Source organism: Microcebus murinus, chromosome 1 (genome assembly GCF_040939455.1).
Source record: "Microcebus murinus isolate Inina chromosome 1, M.murinus_Inina_mat1.0, whole genome shotgun sequence".
NCBI lineage: Eukaryota > Metazoa > Chordata > Mammalia > Primates > Cheirogaleidae > Microcebus > Microcebus murinus.
Window position 1 is genome coordinate 107,275,594 of NC_134104.1, and position 15,857 is coordinate 107,291,450.

Sequence of the window (15,857 nt, forward strand, 5' to 3'; positions counted from 1 at the left end):
AATAAAACATTTAAACATGTGAAATATTTAGATGAAATAGCAAACAAACTTAGTCATGGATCTTACTATTACTAAGAGCACAACAAAAAACCTCTCGTTCACTGTCCCTACTGGCAGAATACTAAGAAAACTGGTTGACTCAAACCAGGGGCTTTGGAATTCAAATGGACATATGTGAAGAAAGTTATTTGATTAAGAAAGAAGACACATATTGATGGTTTTGTCAAATCCACAGTTTGGGCCAATTCAGAAAGGAAAAAATGTTTACCCTGACTAAAGTATGACTTCCTCACAGTGTTGGATTCCATTTCTTTCAGTAAAGAAACCATCTGACTTTAAATTGTAGCTGAAAGTAGGAAATCAATGGGCAGCTGTTTAGTTTCTAAGTCAAGCTAGAGCTGCACCTAAGGACCCAGAGAAAATGAAGACACCTAGCATGTGCCGGCTGTCCTTGTACCACCTTTCCCCTTGGATGTGCATCCCCTGCTAAGCAAGGGTGCAGGCAAAAGCAAAGTTCACAGACCGCAGTAATCAAGCCAACTGAAGTGAACAGGTGAAAACCAGTCAACCGTTCAAGACCTAGAAGATTAGTATGAGGTCTCCTTTTCGAAACCAATCTATAATCATGATTGAGTTAAAAGGTCCTTTACAGCCCTCTCTGTGGCTAAACACTTGGAGCGCTGTGGAGCTTCATGGTAACAGAAAACCAGGTCCCGAAACATGATCCATCCCATAAAGGAAACCATTGTGAACTCTAGATAAGAGTTGGAAGATGACTCAGGATTTTACCAGGTAAATAGAGGTTTTCTGCCTTAAGCCAAGTGAATACCAGAAATTTAAAAAGTATTTGAACTGATATGATGGACATACAGAGAATGCAATCCTTTACATACCTCTGAACGAGGTTTCGTGAGCTCAAGAAGATGATATGCTAAGGAGGGCAGGGAAGGGACTCTGGAAATGCCCAAGAAATGAATACTTCAGGATATATTCCATGGTTTCATAAAGAAAACATCTTTTAAGTTTACAAGGAATTAACATCAGGGCTTACCTGAGTAACACCTGACTTGGCCAGAGGCAGCTCCTAATAAAGAAAGAAGAACAATAGCTAATACACTGCACCACAATTCATCTCCCTCCTAAAAGATGAGAGACCACTACACCCCTAGAGTAAGGGCATCAACTGCTCACTAGTATTCACATTCAGGAAACATCGAAAAAATGCATTCCTAAAAGCTTATAAAAAAAGGAAAATTATAAAAAGACAGATGCCAGGCTGACAGCATTGCAAATATAAACTGTTAGGCAAAAGCCATCAAATACTGAAGGACTCCCTATGACTTATATGGCCTTCAGATACAATTCATAGGCCACAGTGGTACCACAAAGTAAATTTTCACCCTTGGTAAAGAAGTCCTATACAGTTCAGCCTGGGTTGAGACAGTGGCACTAACTGAATGGTAAAAGGTGTTTATGCTGTTATTATGCTTTTTAAGGATTTCATTTGCCTTTAACCACTGAAATCTATGCAAGGCACTACGATGTTATGACATTAATGCAAACAAAGCTAGTGGAAGCTTAAGCAGTATTTTTAAAGAGTTCTTTAGAAAATAAGCAAATACACGAACGAGCTCTCCTATAAACTGAGCCTATACCAAGCTGGTAATGAACACTTAATACTAGGAACAGAAGATAGGTATCCCTAAAACTAAAGGGCTTCAGGGGAAATGAGAAAAGACCCCTGGGATTATTTCGAAGGTGTACAAGAAGTCAAAGATCAGGACTACGAGGGAAGTTTCTAGATTCTTACCTAAATTTCAAAAAGATATATTATTTGGACTATAAGATTGTTGGATCTGCATATTATTTCTCACTTCAGGAAAATGACCAAAGGCAAAGATTTTAAAAGAACCTCCCACACACACCCCCAACAAAAAAAGCTGGAAGCTATGAATAAACCTGCCCATTTTGTTCTAAAACTTTTTCAAAGAGCAAGCACACACAGAATCACAATCTTTATCTCACTTGGTAGGAAGGAGACTTAGCTTGAAGCATGTGAATGGGTACTTTTAAAGACAAGAAAATAACCTCAAAGCAAGGATCTTTTTAACAAATCTTGGCTCTCTTGACCTAAGAAAACTGAAAATGCAATAGAAAAGGAAACAAAATCGTACTGCCTGTTCTTGATTTAAAAATCTTATCTACCTACAGTGCACATAAAACTGCTTGCTATGTGGAATGTTTAAGGTGACAGATGTCCGAGGCACCACAGGAAGTCAAAATAAAGGGGAAACCAGCACACAGGCAGCACACCTGTGAAGCTGTATACCTGCCATTCAGGCTTCCACTTTCGGAGAGAATTGGGGAAAAGATATATATACTTGAATGTCATCTCCAACAACGAGCTCCATTTTTGTAAGACCATAATTTAAAAAAATGTAAGAAATACTTGATACCTTTTTGGCCAAAATAGCAAGTGGTTTATTTCCTGCTAAGTCAGAAAACCAACTATGAATTGCACTCTGGGATCGAGCAGTAACCAGCCAATAATTATCTTTCGCATTAACTTGTGGTTTCTTCTTTCCGGTGTCCTGGAAAGTGTTAAGCTTGAGTTTCTCAGCTAATATGCTGCTAAAATAAGCTCCAATCTATAAAAAGAGGAAACAAAGAAAAGAAAAAAATTTAAAACAGTAAGTATCTTAGTACTGTATACTAGTATTTTATCTTCATTGTTTTAATTGAAAATCTTCATACATTCCATCAGGAAATAAGTTGGTAATTTAAGTCCTTGAAGCCAAGAGCTATGATTTCCTTATATTAATACTAACATGTTGCAAAAACTCACATCACTTTTGTACCACTATTAACAAGTATAGTAGTTCAAGGAAACATAAGAGCCCTTGGAAAATCTCTGGTAAGATGAAATTAACTACATTCTGAATAAATTTCAAGAGAATGGGTTCTGATTTAATCCTTCAGCTGTACTTTTTTATACTACACACTGGTCAGGAAGAGAATGTTTTTCCTGAGAGGTGCTACATACAAGAAGAGAAAGTCTAGTAATCACAGAGTAATCATTTCTTTTCTTGTTTCATTTTAATAGCACATATTTTTGTAGATGAAACTCTGTATTTATACTCAATGCTTTTTTTAAAAAGTCTAGAGAAATTTAATTTATTTAAATGACAAATCACAAAAGGTTCAATTAAATTTGGTATTCATCATTTTTGATTGGGCTGCCAATTTCATGAATACAAATGCTTCCAGAGAAAGCCGGTGTTACCTGCTCTGAATGGGAAAAACTGGCAAAAGGAGCTTCTGTGAATTACAGTATCATTTTCATATTAACCAAATTAAAAGACAGACAAAGGAAGCAGGAAGGGACAGGAAGAAAAGACAAAAAATGGAATAAAGTAATACCTAAAAATTCAGTGAATCTATAGAAATCTAAAGGAATTTTCAAGAATCCTATGAAAGCATCACAATTTAGACCACGGAATTCTTTAATAATATGGCACAGTCAATAATTTCTAATAAATAACCCCAATAAGGTTAGCAAACAGAGGCAACTATGAGTAAAATAAAATATCTACACTGGTGAAACAAAATAACTACCTTAGTTAATATTCACGAGTCAGTAAACAATTAGTCTGTAGGCTGGAACACAGTTGTAAGCTGTTAGCTAAGTTTATATACCAGTGTGAAAAGCTGGTACAGCTATTTTTAATGTGAACTGGTATTCCTTGATCCTTGTGATTGATGTATGATAAAAAGTCTTTTTTGGTGTGTTGATGTGAAATGGTATAAAAATTAGATGAAGTAGAAAAAAAAAAGTTTGAAGGTTTTTCTTTTTTATTTAAGATAAACAACCTCATTGTTGTTTTTATGATTTTTTTTAAGCAAATGTTTGCAGAATGTCCTAACAGTGAATAAATTAAGTGCAAAAACATAGCAAAACCAGTGGTTTAGAAACAAGCAGCCAATTGTTTAATTTTAAATGTCTCGATATTTGTTTATTTATTTATTATTTTTTTGAGACAAGAGTCTCACTCTGTTGCCTGGGCTAGAGTGCCATGGTGTCAGCCTAGCTCACAGCAACCTCAAACTCCCGGGTTCGGGTGATTCTCCTGTCTCAGTCTCCCAAGTAGCTGGGACTACAGGCATGTACCACCATGCTCAGCTAATTTCTTCTATATATTTTTACTTGTCCAGCTAATTTCTTTCTATTTTTTAGTAGAGACTGGGTCTTGCTTTTGCTTAGGCTGGTCTCGAACTCCTGAGCTCAAATAGTCCTCCTGCCTCAGCTTCCCAGAGTGCTAGGATTACAGGTGTGAGCCATCACGCCCAGCAGTCAATTGATATTTGATTTTTGAACCAAGGGCACAAAACACCTACCACTGCAGACTGTTTTATACTTAAAAGGTCTCTTACTTGCAATTATGCATGAGCATTTTATTAATAATAAACAAAGTATAAAACTGAAAAAAAAAGTAATCTGAGCAATCTGTTTTATAATTATACTCTCTTCTATGTACTGAAGGATAGCAATGGAATATGGGGATCGCATATATGTTTTAATGCTTGCTAATAACCTTGTAAACAAAGTCAAAATTCCCAAGAAAGCAAGAGAAGAGAAAATATACATTAGGGCTCAAAAAAAAAGGCAAAACATGATTATAACATTTAATTTTATTGTAACAGTAATAAAGTCTCAATGCCTACCTCCAAGTAAACAAGTTGATTAGTTTCGTATGTATCCTTCCAGTGTTTCTTTAGGTGAATACATATGAGCAAACACATTTATTATTTTTCTCTTTCTTGGTATGTATAGCTCATTGTACACACTTAGTAAATGTCTGAGAGCATTCCACATCTGTATATGGAGAGCTTCTTCATTTTTATAGATATATAATAATGTACTATGTGAATGTACCACATTTTATTTAATCAAGCTACCATTAATGGACATTTGCAGCATTTGTTCCAAAATTTTGCTATTATAAATCATGTTAAAATGGATAGCCTTTCACATTTGTTATTTCATACATATGCAGGAATAGCTTTAGGATAAATTTCCAGAATTCAGATTGTACAACTCTACAATTTTAATAAGCATTGCCAAATTGTCTTCCAAAAGATTTATGTCATTTTGTACTCCCTCAAACAAGGTATGAGAAATAAAGTTAAATTTAACACTTGTTCCCATCCATCCAAAGCTATTTTGAAAATAATTTATTTGCTAACAATATGGAAAAAAGTTTAGGAGTTATAGTTCATATATTTCATATTTATAAAATCAAATTCCCCCAGAAAGCTTGAGTCCTTGAATAAATCTCACAGGAATAGGAGTAGCAGAAGTATAATGAATGTTATCATTTATTCAGTTATTTAACAGAAAATGATACAACTGAGAACAATTTCGCAGTTCATATCAAGAGACTTAAAGCAGTCACACTCTGTCACATACTAAATCGTACATCCAAATGCCCCAAATCCATACGTTGAAGCCCTAACCCCCAATAAGACTATATTTGGAAATGGGGCCTTTAAAGAGGTAATTAAGGTTATTTTTTCTTTAATGCTCTTTTTTTTTTTGAGACAGAGTCTCGCTTTGTTGCCCAGGCTAGAGTGAGTGCCCTGGCGTCAGCCCAGCTCACAGCAACCTCAAACTCCTGGGCTCAAGCAATCCTTCTGCCTCAGCCTCCCAAGTAGCTGGGACTACAGGCATGCACCACCATGCCCAGCTAATTTTTTCTATATATATTAGTTGGCCAATTAATTTATTTCTAGTTATAGTAGAGACGGGGGTCTCACTCTTGCTCAGGCTGGTTTCGAACTCCTGACCTCGAGCAATCTGTCTGTCTGGGACTCCCAGAGTGTTAGGATTATAGGCGTGCGCCACCACGCCCGGGCAGTAATTAAGGTTAGATGAGGTGACAGAGTGGGGCTCTAATCCAATAAGACTGCTGTCCATAATTTATAAGAAGAGGAAGAGACACCAGGAATGAGCACACAAAGAGAGAAGGCCATGTATGAACACAGTGACAAGGTGGCCATCTCAAGCCACGGAGAGAGGCATCAGGAGAAACCAGACCTGCTGAAACTTTGGTCGTGGACTTCCAGCCTCCAGACCATGAGAAAATAAATTTCTGTTATTTAAGCCACCTATCCTGTGGTATTTTATTATAGCAGAGCCCTAGAAGACTAATACACCTCAAGTAGTAATATGCTTCTGGGGATTTATCCTAAAGAACAAAAGTTGTATGTTCAAGTATGACTATAAGTTCTTTACAAATAATCACGAGAAGGCAGCAACAAACTAATTGCTGTACATAGAGGTTTCAGTCAATTACAGCACATACATGATGGAATGTTATCTATCCATGAATTATTATTAATATGAATACTTCAGCCACACGGAAAAGTACATACAAGATAATGTTTCATTTTCAAAAAGTAGATCAGTTAAGAAAGATAATAAAGTTCTGGAAGCAGACAGTGGTGATGGTTGTACAACAATGCAAATGTTCTTAATGCTCAAGAACAGTACACTTAACAAGATTAAATGATAAATGTTAAACATATTTTACAACAACAAAATAAGAACACAAATTACATATACATAATTATAGTTGTAAAAAATGTCTCAAGATTGGAAAAGACAAAACAAAAATCATTGTGTATAGTCAATGCGATTATCTGCAGAAAATTCTTCTATTATCTTCAGTTGATAGTTTAACAAACTGTCAATTACTTATGTATTTATACATACATGTGTGCATATCAAAATAGATCTGGAATGATACATGGTAAACCATTAACATGTTTCTCTGGAGAAGGGGAAGGAAGTAGAAATTCACCTATATGTTTGATTTCTTTTTATTTGTATGTAAGATGTTTTTAATTTCATAAAAGTATTTTAATAACCAAAAAATAAAAATAGCTCAAAAAGATGGAAAACAGACCCTAAAAGAATCCAAACAGAAACAAACAATTCTATTTATATATTTAAATAGTAAGATAAACATACAGAAAAAGACATTTAATTCAATAAATTTTTGAACACAGCATTCTGACTATATACTTTTTTACTTTTTTTTTCTTTTTGAGACAGTCTCACTCTGTTGCCCAGGCTAGAGTGCCATGGGGTCAGCCTAGCTCACAGCAACCTCAAACTCCTGGGCTCAAGTGACCCTCCTGCCTCAGCCTCCCAGGTAGCTGGGACTACAGGCACACGCCACCATACCCAGCCAACATTCTGACTATATACTTTTAATGAAGGTTAATCTATGAACAAAAAGTATTATATAAAAATTGTAAATTTTATATAGTAATTGTTCTTGGAGTGGCACTGGTATAGTTTATTCTGGAACTTTTTTATGTGTATTGTAAGATAAAGTAAATGAATAAATACATTGATGTTATCGAGAGCCAGGGTTCTCACTGTGAGAGAAAGGAGATAAAAAGACAGAACAGGCTGGGCGTGGTGGCTCATGCCTGTAATCCTAGCTCTCTGGGAGGCCGAGGCGGGCAGATTGCTCGAGGTCAGGAGTTCGAAACCAGCCTGAGCAAGAGCAAGACCCCCGTCTCTACTATAGATAGAAAAGAAATTAATTGGCCAACTAATATATATAGAAAAAGTTAGCCGGGCATGGTGGCGCATGCCTGTAGTCCCAGCTACTCGGGAGGCTGAGGCAGGAGGATCGCTTGAGCCCAGGAGTTTGAGGTTGCTGTGAGCTAGGCTGATGCCATGGCACTCACTCTAGCCTGGGCAACAAAGCGACTCTGTCTCAAAAAAAAAAAAAAAAAAAAAAAGACAGAACAGGAAAAGGCAGGGAAAAACCCTGCTGTATCAAGTTAGAAATGGTAATGAGTGATAGGCAGATAGGAAAAAAAATATCTATATGTTTCCCATCTATGTCCACTGAAAGGGCCTAGAAGTAATAACACTCTAGGAGCACTGAGCATGCCTGGCATCTTGATCTTGGCTGGGACAGGGAAAGAACAAGATGAGCCTGGAATATGTTATTGTGCTAAAAGTAAGAAGTACTTAAAAAATGAAATGCACATTAAACAAGAGCCAGGTTAGAGGGGCCTCTACTGGCCAAACAAGGAACAATCTGAGCATCAAAAAGAAAAATGAAGGTATGGATTATTATAATACATCAAATTTTTAAAAAAAGAATCCATGGGTAATACTAAAAAAAAAATCTAAAATGATAGTAAAAAGTTGGAGTGTAATGGAAGCTGTTCTTTACAAAAGAATGCCAATTAAAATATGCATGAGGAATGGTAATTAGAAACCACCACTTTGTGACCCCAAAATAAATCAATCAGCAGGAATCAACTGATGCTAATAAAATAATAGAGTAAAATGTTATTGGAGAATAGGATTTTTTATATTCAAATATAAATACAGGCCGGGCGCTGTGGCTCACGCCTGTAATCCTAGCTCTTGGGAGGCCGAGGCGGGCGGATTGCTCAAGGTCAGGAGTTCAAAACCAGCCTGAGCAAGAGCGAGACCCCGTCTCTACTATAAATAGAAAGAAATTAATTGGCCAACTGATATATATATAAAAAATTAGCCGGGCATGGTGGCGCATGCCTGTAGTCCCAGCTACCCGGGAGGCTGAGGCAGAAGGATCGCTCGAGCCCAGGAGTTTGAGGTTGCTGTGAGCTAGGCTGACGCCACGGCACTCACTCTAGCCTGTGCAACAAAGCGAGACTCTGTCTCAAAAAAAAAAAAAAAAAAAATATAAATACAATTTAAAGTATATTTGAATATCAAATATTTTAATATTAAATTCAAATATATCTCAAAGTATCATCCCATAGACATTACTAAGAGGTAGAAATTACCAGCTTTCCAATGTAGGGAGATGGAGACCACCACCTTGACCAAGTGGTCAAACTTAGCATAACCAATGACAGGGAAAACTAGCATCCTCCTGATACGATGCAAGGTAGTATTCTTACCAAAAATGTCTAACCTGAAGCCTGTCATGAGAAATCAATCAAACAAACCTAGAATATAGAACTAGAATATAAGACAACTGGCCTGGACTCTTCTTTTTAGCAGTCATGAAAGCCTTAAAAAAAGAGGTTGGGGAAGGTGGAACGCTTTACTATTCTAGATTAAATCTAGATTAAAAGAGGCTAAAAAGATATGACAACCAAATGCAATGTGGATCCTAAGGTAGGACAGCACATAACATATTTGGGGGTATTCTGAATATGGATTGTGGCTTAAATGACACAATAATTTATCAACATTAACTATCAAGGGTGTCACATACACACACTCTTTCAGAAGTTTTAGAAAACAGACAACTAGCCTTACCTTTGATGGATTGATTACAACATTTCTGGCCGAGCCATGTTCATCTCCAGTGAAGGCTGGCTGATTGTTGAAGCCTTGCTTTACATTCACGGCAGTAAGTTCATCCTGTTTAAGAGAAAGCAATGATTGAGCAGGAGGACGTAAAAGCTTCAACATCATTTAGCATACCGCAGCCTGCGTAATGACTAAGTTCGCTACACCCTGTAGAAGAGAATTGTTGAAAGAACAACAATCAACAAAAGCAGAAATTGAGGTTTAAAAACGAATATATACATGTGCAGATAGAGAGAGAAGGCAAATGTGGCAAATGTTAACAACTACTAACTTGCCCGGCAAGGTTGGGGAACCTGCAGCCTTGGGGACACATGTGGCCTTCTGGGTGGATCTTGAGTATTATTGCCTTTTGACTTCATCCAAATTTTACAGAACAATCCTCTTAAGAAAAGGATTTGTTCTGTGAAGTTTGGATTCGATCAAGGGGCCACACTTGGGGATCTGGAGGGCCACATGTGGCCTTGAGGCTACAGGTTCCCCATTCTTTTAACTTTTCTGTAAGTTTGAAAATTTTTAACTTATAAGTTGGGGGGGGGGGAAATGAGCAAAAATCACCCTACAGAAACATAAAATGATACAGATTCTGAACTAGAATTGTTTCCAGAAGCCCATAGTTTGACTCCACCTTCACTGCCAACCCCAGTGCACATCCTTATTTTAATTTTACAGAGCTGGCTCACCCACCTTACCGAAGACCCCATCATGAGTTAAAAAGAAATGAAGGGTCCCTGGGCACATGCTCTGTGATCACACCACCACAATCTACAACTGGAGGAAAGCACAGCACTTGCAATGTTCTTTCATGCATCTTCGCTCACTTGGTTTTTACCGACTCTGAGGGAGACGGCAGGCACGTGTCTTCATGCCTGTTTTACAGATGAGAATATCGTGGATCGCTAAGCTACGGGAGCAACTGGACAAAGCCAGAACAGAAATATTATCTTCTAAATCCCACACTAGGAAGAGAAATTTCCATGACACTACACACCACCAATGAACAAATGCCACATGAAAATGTGGTCTAAAAATACATAGCTATAACTCCTACTCTCCTTAAAAAGATCTCCTACTAGATAGACATAGGAAAACTTTTCCAAGGTCACAACACGTCAAAAATAACCCAAGGCTTAAAAAAAAAAGAAAGACCTCCTTGCCCTGCCCATATTATCATTGAGTTATGGAACTAAATCAGAGCTCCTAAAACACAGACTTAAAGGAACAAGAGGGAGAGTTTTGAGTAAATGAAGCTACCTTCTGCTCCCCTCACTCCAAGCCAAGACATTATCTTAGTGACAGCTGAAGTAATGGTAGCCACAGCACAAGAATGATAAGAATGATAATATACTTATTCTTCTTAATTGCTACAAGTGTAAAATGAAAAAAAAAAATGTAACTGATCAAAATCATTGCTACGATTAATCAGGAAGCCTTAGGACAAAACAGTTTATGACATTTAAGCACCTGACCAAAGTCTAAAAAGGTCACCTTGGCTGAAAACTGAGGTCTCCTGGAGACATGCCATGTAACTTTACTTAATTACGTATGCTCTTACTAATACCTTGGCGGGCCACTGCTTTGGCGGGCTTTCAAAAGACCCCACTATAAGAAATTTAGCTGTATGGCAATCAAGTCTACAGGCACAGAAGGTCACTGAAATCGTGATCTGCACAGAAGATGAGTTGCGCACACATATCAGAAGACATCTCAAACTGCGCCCATATTTTCAAGTTAATATTTGAAAATCTACAGCAAAACTACATAATGCATATTTCAAGTCAGAAAGATTTCAGTCAGCTTAAAGCAAATGTGCTAACAAAATTTCTCTACTCAGAGTCTAAGAAAGTAGAGGTACAAGTGGGCTCATGAGGAGAGTGGGATGAGAAAATTGAATATTTATCTTTGATTTACTATCAGAGTATTACAAGAAACATTAATTGAGTAACAGCATATGTTTTTACTAAAAATATATTCTGGCTTAATCAAGAAGAAATGTGTGAGGTTTTCGGCACCAGACAGTTCCATTCAGTGTTGCTTCGCTTTTTATTCTAAGCTCCTACTAGCTCAGATAGCTGCTCGCTGTATGTGACTAACTGCTGGCACGCAGACACACGCCCCTCCTTAGAGCATGCATGTGCGCACAACCCACATGACCCCAAGAAGGAAAAGAACATGGAACCGTGGTCATATGTGTCAGCCATTTCAGATTTTCCTCAAAATCTGCACACAAGCACACAAGTATTGTTGGAAACCTCGAGCTCTGAGAATTTTTTTAATCTTGCATTTCAAATGTCACAAAAACACACGAGAACCCGGCCACTTCTCACCACCAACATTACATCATCATTACATCATCGGGGGCTTGGATGCTGCAATGGCCCCTAACTGGTCTCCTCCTCGCTTCCACCCTTGCCCCCAGAGGCCATTTGCAACACACAGCCAGAGGGGGCTTTTTAAAAACTCAAGTGCGATCATGTCACTCACTCCTGCTCATAACCTACAATAACTTCCCCCCAAACCCACACCCCCACCCCCCATTTCAGTCAAAGCACAAGCAAAGGCCCTATGATGTACTACAAGTCCCTATGTGATCTGGCCCCTGTCACCTCTCTGACCTTAAACACTCCTTTTCATTATCCAACCACGTTGGTGTCCTTGCAGCTGTTCAAACAGGCCAGCCAGTCGTTCTCAAGCACTGGGGCCTTTGCACTGTCTGTTCCCTCTAACAGGATTGCTCTTTCTCCTGGTGTCCGCATGTTCAACGACCTAACCACCTGAAGTCTTTGCTCAAATCTCACATTCTCAATGAGAACTCTGATGACCCTATTTAAAACTGGAACTGCTCACCCTATTCCCTTCACCCCCAGCATTCCTAATCCTCCAATAATTCATAGCATTTATCTAAAACACCATATAATTTACCTAGAATGTGTACTGTCTGTCTCCCCCATTAGAAGATTAGACGGTAAGGTAAAGGAGACTGGAGATCTTTATTTTGTTCACAGATACATGTCAAACACACAGAGTACATAGACACAGTGGCCAGCACATAGCACACATGGCAGGTGTTCAATAAATATTTGTTTAAAGAATAAATAAATGAGGCCGGGTGCAGTGGCTCATGCCTATAATACTAGCACTCTGGGAGGCCAAGGCGGGAGGATCGCTCAAGGTCAGGAGTTCAAAACCAGCCTGAGCAAGAGCCAGACCCCGTTTCTACTAAAGATAGAAAGAAATTAATTGGCCAACTAAAAATATATAGAAAAAATTAGCTGGGCATGGTGGCACATGCCTGTAGTCCCAGCTACTTGGGAGGCTGAGGCAGGAGGGTCGCTTGAACCCAGGAGTTTGAGGTTGCTGTGAGCTAGGCTGGGCTGATGCCACGGCACTCTGGCCCAGGCAACAGGGTGAGACTCTGACTCAAAAAAAAAAAGAATAAATAAATGAATGATAACCTGTTCTGAATAATTAACATGAGCATACTCTAAGTCACTACCTCATGATTTTGAGGTCTGTAATTTCATTTGTGTTTATAATTAGCATCCCTTTGTCACCCAGAAGTGGCTCTCACCCCATCAAGCCCATCATACCACCCTCAAAACAAAATTTTTATTACATCCTTTTTCTTAGTCTGACATGTAATTCATAGATAATAACTTACCTACTATTATTTCTTAAATCGATATGTTCTCACTTCAAAATTTTTTAAATGGTAGGTTATAATAAAATAGGACTTCAAAAGAAAATGCTCAGGTGTACTATTATACACTACACTCTCATTAATTACTAAAAGTGAGGTCCAAGGGCCAGGAGCGTTGGTATCAGCCTAGAACTTGTTAGAAATGCAGAATCTCAGCCCCTCCCCCACTCACAATCTGCTTCATAACAAATTCCCAGGTGATGCATGGACACATTAAACTTTGAAGAAGTAGGGCCCTAGAATACAAAGAAATTGTTAAATGTCTCTTCCTATTCCTAGAAACAGCATAATGCAGTAACTGCACAATGCAAACCGATACAGATGTGTTGTATTGCCATTTCGAACTATCAGGAACAGCATGACATGAAGTTTCTGAAATGCTGAAAACCTCTTGGTACAGTTTCAAACTAATAAAATTTAAGACACAACAGTTATGTTCCTCAGAAAGTCAGTGTATGTTAAAAGTAAATTAAGATCATGCGAAAAATTAATCTGAGATCGTATGTAAAATGCATTCCCACCTGAGAGAGAGGAAAAAAGTTGGTGACAGTCCAGCGGCACATTTGAAAGTTCAGTGGGGAGCAGGGCGATTCTTCATGAAGCCCAACTGTCTACACACTAAGGAGAGCTACCACGCCTGTCCCACCCACTAAATGGTGGTAGCATCCCAATCACAGTGACGACTGCCCCGTAGATTTCCACAACACCTCCACTGAGAACCACAGACCCAGAGGAATGGCTTTTACCTTTCAGAGCCCCGCTTCTGAAACGGGGATTCAGAAACTCCAGGTTTAAGAACCACTTAGCTCCAGACTGTGACATGTCAGAGTCTTGCTTGGTGCAAGACAACAAAGGGGATATTTCAATTCCAACTTACTACAGGTGGTTACAGGTGGACACCACTGGCGCCAGTGCAAGATTGACCAAAGGGAAATGCACACAAGAGGGAAGAGAAAGCAGCAGTTAACAGCCCAGAGTCTGCAATCAGACTGTGCAGATTTAAACCCCCAGCTGCATTTAGGGGTGACCCTAAGCAAGCTCTGGGGCCATTCGTGCACCTCCATTTCCTCAATCGTAAAATGGAGATGGCAATAGTTTCTACCATGATTATTCTCCATAGCCCAGTGGAGAAAAAAAGCAGGGAGGTTACATTAATTGGCCAGGGTCACATAGTGGTGAAGAATTCTAAAAAGTCCATGCTCCTACCCACCATACGATTTGAAAATCACCAGCAATTAGCATTACCGCTATTGTTTGTATCATATTTCTGGTTCAGGAAAGTGATTAACCTGAAGCTCCACCAGCATTTAGATATACAAAAAGGCTTCTTCGGAAATTAAAAAGACCCTTGTCTTAAAGCAGTGGCTCTCAAAACTTCTGTGAAAATCCAGCTTGCTAAAGCACAGTTTGCTGGCCCCACCCACAGTTTCCAATTTAGTAGGTCTGGGATAGTATCTGAGAATCTGAATTTCTAACAAGTTCCTAGATGATGCCGATGCAAAGCCTACACTGATATGAAGATTTGAGGTTTCTGGCTTTCTAGAAAAACCGGGCTTCCATGCCTCGTGTCAGTGCTGCTCTAACCACCAGAAGAAGCTGGATGTCCCATCATAGCTCAAGAGCAGATGAGCCCAAGAAGGGAAGTCTGACTGGAATTCTCTGGAACACCCCCCCCCCCTAACGTAAAGGCACAAATGCTAAGCTACACACACACACACACTCCGATCCAGGAAAGAAACAAGTGTATAAAGTTTTGACTTTACTGCTTTAACTTCCTATAGACCCACAATGCATAAGACACCAGGGCCACACAGTACTCAATTACATCAGAAAGCAAACAAGAGCCAAAAAAAGAATGTTGGAAGTCACTTCTGTTTGAGGTTTACTGGTATAAAAACTTTGTATTAGGTTCCTAAAGAAACGAAGTGAAAGGAGGTAAAAGCCTACAGTCCCACAACCAAATATGCACGCTGATGGTCTTCCTAAAGTTTCTGAAAAGAGTTAATATTAATGGCAAAAATCCAAATAATGAGATTCAAATTCCAGAGGATTTACTATTGTTGCTTAGACATTGTTTCTCAAAATCCAGTAACACATAACAGATCCCTTTTAAAGGACAATTATTCACTCCAACCTGAGGATGTCTGCAGACCCCAAGTTTGGGAAACTGGGCTGGGATATGGACAGTTAAACGGCATTGGGCAGCATTAAGAGATTCAGAACAAGGGGTAATGTTTGTTACATGAACTCAAACAACAAATTTTTATGACACTTTGAACTGAAAGCATTTGCCAAGTCTAATCAGGCAAAAATAGAAGAGGGAGAGTCCAGATTTTGGAACAGCATGCCTCTAAAATCCCCAAGCCAGAATCTGTAAGGGACACAAATAGCTTCCTCTTGCACTAGCCTTGAACCTCTTCAAAGATTTCTCAAAATAAAAGAGAGTAACAACCACCAAAATTCTTACAATGCCTTTCCTCACGGAGATTTAAGCTTGTTCTGCTATACCTAGCAATAATTCTCAGAACTGCCAGCTGCTACTTTGCCTATCTGCAAGTAAGGTATTTACTAAGAACTCAAAAACTTTGGGGCACACACAACAGTTAACCAGGACCTCATTCCTAGGACTGTGCTCTGACTACAGATCAGCAGCGCTGACTGAACCTTTTCCAATAAAAGTACTCCTTATTAAAGGTTGAGAATTTTCCCATGGTACAGCATGGGGAATTAAAAAAAAATACTTTTAATAACTGCTGGGAGGGAGGG

The 15,857-nt window shown here is 38.7% G+C and overlaps 1 protein-coding gene across 5 annotated transcripts in view; it reads right to left on the minus strand.

The window, feature by feature from the left end:
- The window catches only part of MED12L (mediator complex subunit 12L), a 317,206-nt gene that overhangs the window by 277,414 nt on the left and 23,935 nt on the right, over nt 1-15,857 (minus strand). For 4 of the 5 annotated variants that reach the window (XM_076004646.1, XM_076004647.1, XM_076004644.1 and 1 more), the window contains 3 exons: nt 9,341-9,445; nt 2,457-2,648; nt 1,052-1,084 (listed from right to left, as the gene is read on the minus strand). In XM_076004646.1, the coding sequence (XP_075860761.1) occupies nt 1,052-1,084; nt 2,457-2,648; nt 9,341-9,445 (330 nt within the window). The remainder of the gene's footprint in view (nt 1-1,051; nt 1,085-2,456; nt 2,649-9,340; nt 9,446-15,857) is intronic. The other variant, XM_012782864.2, reaches the window with a different exon arrangement.